This window comes from Gossypium hirsutum, chromosome D10 (assembly GCF_007990345.1).
Source record: "Gossypium hirsutum isolate 1008001.06 chromosome D10, Gossypium_hirsutum_v2.1, whole genome shotgun sequence".
Taxonomy (NCBI): domain Eukaryota; kingdom Viridiplantae; phylum Streptophyta; class Magnoliopsida; order Malvales; family Malvaceae; genus Gossypium; species Gossypium hirsutum.
Window position 1 is genome coordinate 3,562,718 of NC_053446.1, and position 4,037 is coordinate 3,566,754.

At 37.8% G+C, this 4,037-nt stretch overlaps 1 protein-coding gene across 4 annotated transcripts; it reads right to left on the minus strand.

Annotated features, from left to right (window-relative positions):
- LOC107913781 (uncharacterized) lies at positions 1-4,037 on the minus strand. Of its 4 annotated transcripts, none has more exons than XM_041102832.1 (4): positions 1,740-2,981; positions 1,556-1,642; positions 924-1,424; positions 1-814 (listed from the first exon to the last, which is right to left on the minus strand). In XM_041102832.1, exons 2-4 carry the CDS (start codon positions 1,563-1,565, stop codon positions 222-224), a joined length of 1,104 nt encoding a protein of 367 aa, XP_040958766.1. In that variant the 5' UTR covers positions 1,566-1,642; positions 1,740-2,981; the 3' UTR covers positions 1-221. The 4 variants fall into 4 exon arrangements, with proteins under 4 accessions (XP_040958766.1, XP_040958767.1, XP_016697900.1 ...); XM_041102833.1 differs by having other exon boundaries at positions 1,729-2,981; XM_016842411.2 differs by lacking the exons at positions 1,556-1,642; positions 1,740-2,981 and adding an exon at positions 3,671-4,037.

The following is a 4,037-nucleotide window of genomic DNA, read 5'->3' on the forward strand; positions in this document are numbered from 1 at the left end:
TAGGAAATCTTGGGCTATCTTTACTTTAATGCTAAGAAAATATGAAATATTCAACTTAGGCCATTTCCTTTGCTCAAAGCAAAGCTCCAAATACAAGGTAGGATACATTAGAAACTTGGCGATACATACTTTGCCTTTGCTGGCAATTACAATACAATACAATGCCTTGAAATTTAAGCCAAAATGCATAACTATACCCTTTTTACCTAAGTTATCAAACTCTAAACCAAAACCAAAAGGTAAGCCGAAAAGGCAAGTCCAATCCCTAACAATGTTTGAACCTTAGTTCTACTGGACCCCGAAAACCAAACACGAACATCATCCACCACCGGACCGCATAATGAGCTCATGTCGTCGGTTCGGGTATTGTAATACACGCTGTAGAATGCGATTCGTGTTCTCTCCGCTTTGGCCGTGAAGTTGACACTAGCGACTTGGAAGGTAGAGTTGGAGTCCGGAGTGTAGTGAAAATTTTGTGCTTGGTCTCCAGCAAAGGCCATGACAGCTAGTGGTTCCTTGCATTTGTCCCTAGCGTGGCCCAATGAAAAGGTCAAGCTGTATAGCTTGTTTGGTGTGGTTTCGACCATTTGTGAAATGATGCCTTCCTTGCCCGAGACTAACTCCACGGCACGTTTGCCTTCTGGGACTGCATAGTGATTGGAATCAATGTATCGAACCGCTCGGTTCGATTCGACCATCCATCCAGGTAATGGCGATGTCTCTTCGTCGAGGTTGGTTGGGAGGAGGACACCAAGAGATACGTTTTGGAACATCCATGGACCGAACTCGAAGCCACTGTTAACTACTGCATTGTCTGTAAAAACATTCCAACTTCAGTTCAATCGATCCCATCGGACCCATCGATTTATTTGATTTAATTAAATAAATTAATAAAATATATAAATTAAAAAATAAATTCTTACCTTTGGGTTTATCAGGGGTGATAAGTTTCTTGATGGCTATGTCATCGATGATGGGTCCACATTCCGGGTCATCTTCCATGCCCGGATTCCTAAAAATCAACCGGGCTTTATCCTCCTCCGCCTCAAAAGAAATCGTGTAAGGGTCCCACCCTTGCACGTTGTACAATGTCTGCAGGTCCACCGTTTGCGATGCAGGTGGTACGGACACGTTCAGTGACTCCATCTGCGCGCAAGTGCGTGCCGCACTGAACGTAACCGCGTACGCCGATCCTTTCTCAACCGTCACTTCCTGACTGATCTCCGCGTCGTTGCCCAATCTGACGGCGTGCCTGCCTCGGGGTACGATGAGTAGCATCCCGCCGCTCACTTTTTCACCGGCGGACACAAGCTTCACCGTACCGTTCGTGCTCCAGCTGGGGATCTCGGGGGCTCCATCGGATATTGCCTCGCTTGGGAAGCCGCCGGACGGTGGCGTCTCGAAATCCCCATTGGCCACCAGACCTACAAAAGTAAATTACCATTTAACATCAGGAAATCACATAAAAATTTACCATTTTTTCAATTAATGTTCCGTAAATTCGTATTTAATACACAAAATGAAATATCCCAAAAGGAAGCTTGTCTATCCGTACACGTGCGCATATGGTTGACATCAAGAGCCTATGTTTCACTGTCAAGAAAATTTCCCATATCTAGTATTGCCATTATCTGCTAGCAAACTGAAAAAGATTGAAAATTATGCCCACATAATTATATTTACATAAATTTGATGGCAACCAAAAGCTACAAGGAAGAAAACAATTACTTGTGGATGACCTTATCTAAGTTACTAGCCTCAATGTGAACGAGGTTTCATGCCGTAATAGATCCAATTAGGAAACTTCATCCAAAACGAATGAACAGAGGATGATCAATCCTAAATTCCTTATTAAATCACATAGGGACAAATAAGTTACGGTGTTTGATGTGAAAGCACACACTAAGGCAGTGAGACTGGTCCCACCCAGCTTGAACCTTGTTAAAACCGTGTGGGTCCTACTCCACCCCCATTTTTTTTTCTACTCCCTAATTTGACTAAACAAAAGAAAAGGGGGGAGAATTGAAATGCGTGCTTTGTTTATTTTTTTCATTATTTTTGGTGCTTATTACCAAGTGTGTGAAACTTTTATGGGACAAAACTGAGCTACTATTGGGGATGATTCCTAAAAAGACGTGGATTCGCGAAAATAACCCTTGTCGTTTGTTAAAATTAGGGAGGAGAGAGGGGTGTTATTTGGCGGGAATATATCCCTCTTTCGTCATTTCACTCACCTTAGAATGAGGGGAAAAGGAAAAACATGAAGGACCCATTTCTCAGAATTTTTATACCTTTCTTTTTCAATATATTTTTCCCTAATTGCATAATTCACATTAAAATTTGATTAAATATAAGAACGAGCCACACCGATCTCTAAATTTACTTTTATAATTATAAAAATTAAATTTAAAACACAACTTAAAACTATTATTATTTTAACTAATTAAGTCTGAGCTCGACTAGCATCAACATTATTGACGTGAATTTAAGCGTGCTAAAGACCATTATCTTACTATTTAAAAATTGAAGAGTCACTAAAAATAATAATAAACATTATATCAAATATATATAGATATTATTATTCTACCTCCCTTACCTTTTTTTTGTGTTTTATAATCAAATTAAACCCTAATTATAGAATTGACTATGGAGTCTAATCCAGTCTAAACAAAGAGTGAACTTTTAATATTTATTTTTCATCCAAAAAAAACCCAACTTTCATTGGTCTGTTTTTCATGTTCTTTATTTTTTTTAATGGCACTTCACCTAGTTTGTCAACATTTCACACTCCAAAGTTTAAAGCATTTAATTTTATAGTTACACCTAGGGGTAATCAAACATACTTGTGGATCATTAGGGCTAAATTGTGAATGATAAACAAATTTAATCGATTAAAATCGAATAATTTTAAAATTTTTACATCAAAATTCCAATTATAAAATAAAAGTCAAATAGTGTAGGTGACAATGACCTAAAAATGAATTCAACTAATGCATCGAATTATTGCGTATACTAACTAATCGATGAAATATTTAGAGCAAATAACAGGGCTTGTAGCTTGCATACTTAAAAAGTGAGAACGGATCCGCAAGAAACACTCAATTATGGTGGGACAGGCAATCCAAAGAATGGATGACTCTATTTAAAGCCTATTTTCAAATTATGAACAGTCATTAAACTGTATGATTAAACTCTTTGAATTTAGAAAAGATAAAAGAAACAAAAAGGATCAACGTCCCCTATTTAAGCCCCCACTGCCAAGACTTTCGAAGCACCGAAAAATCTCAGTACTGACTGTATTTAAGCATATAACCTAAGCTCAGTGGTAAACAAATTCAAGCAAAAATGGCGGTGTGTTTTATGAAAGAAAACCAATGGGGTTATCGAGTTTAATGTTAAAGAAAAAGTCTGGGAATTGCAGGAAATACTGAATGGAAAGGCGTCGTCACTGAAATATATGGGGGCATTAAAAATCCCTGCGTTTATTAACTGTTCTTTAAAGAAATGGCAAATAATTTAACAGCTTAAACTCATTTGAACAGATTTACAAAAGCAACTGTAGCTAAAGCATTAACAGATCTCGAACATAAGGGGAAAAAAAAACCCAGTAATGCAATTAGAACTCTAAAGGGGTATTTCAAAAAGAATAAGGTGAAGAGATAGTACATACCATCTTCAGCTAGTGATAGAAGAGAGAAATGTGCGAATATAAGCATAAAATGGAAGACCCATTTGGTTCTCGACCAGCTCTCAGCAGCATCCATGGTGTTTGGTAAAGTAAAGGCTTGCAGTGTCTCTCACTCACTCACGCTCTCTGTAATGGTGACGATGAGGGCAGTGGTCTTTTTATCCAAAAATTGAAGTGCTATATGGTCTTTTACAATTTAGCTTATCGAGATAAGCAGAGTTGTATTTTATTTACTTTTGGGCATGATTAATTTGACAGGGAAAAAAAAAAGGTATTTCATTTTCTCCATCCTTTTCTATTCGGAGAATAAAAGACAAAGATGCACGTTGTTTTAGGGTTTGATTTTTAT

Excerpts from the sequence above, each read along its gene's own strand:
- LOC107913781 (XM_016842411.2), bottom strand. The coding sequence starts at position 3,764 with ATGGATGCTGCTGAGAGCTGGTCGAGAACCAAATGGGTCTTCCATTTT. Across the intron at positions 1,425-3,670 it reads TCTATCACTAGCTGAAGATG|GTCTGGTGGCCAATGGGGAT; the intron begins GTATGTACTATC and ends TTACTTTTGTAG. Across the intron at positions 815-923 it reads CACCCCTGATAAACCCAAAG|ACAATGCAGTAGTTAACAGT; the intron begins GTAAGAATTTAT and ends ATGTTTTTACAG.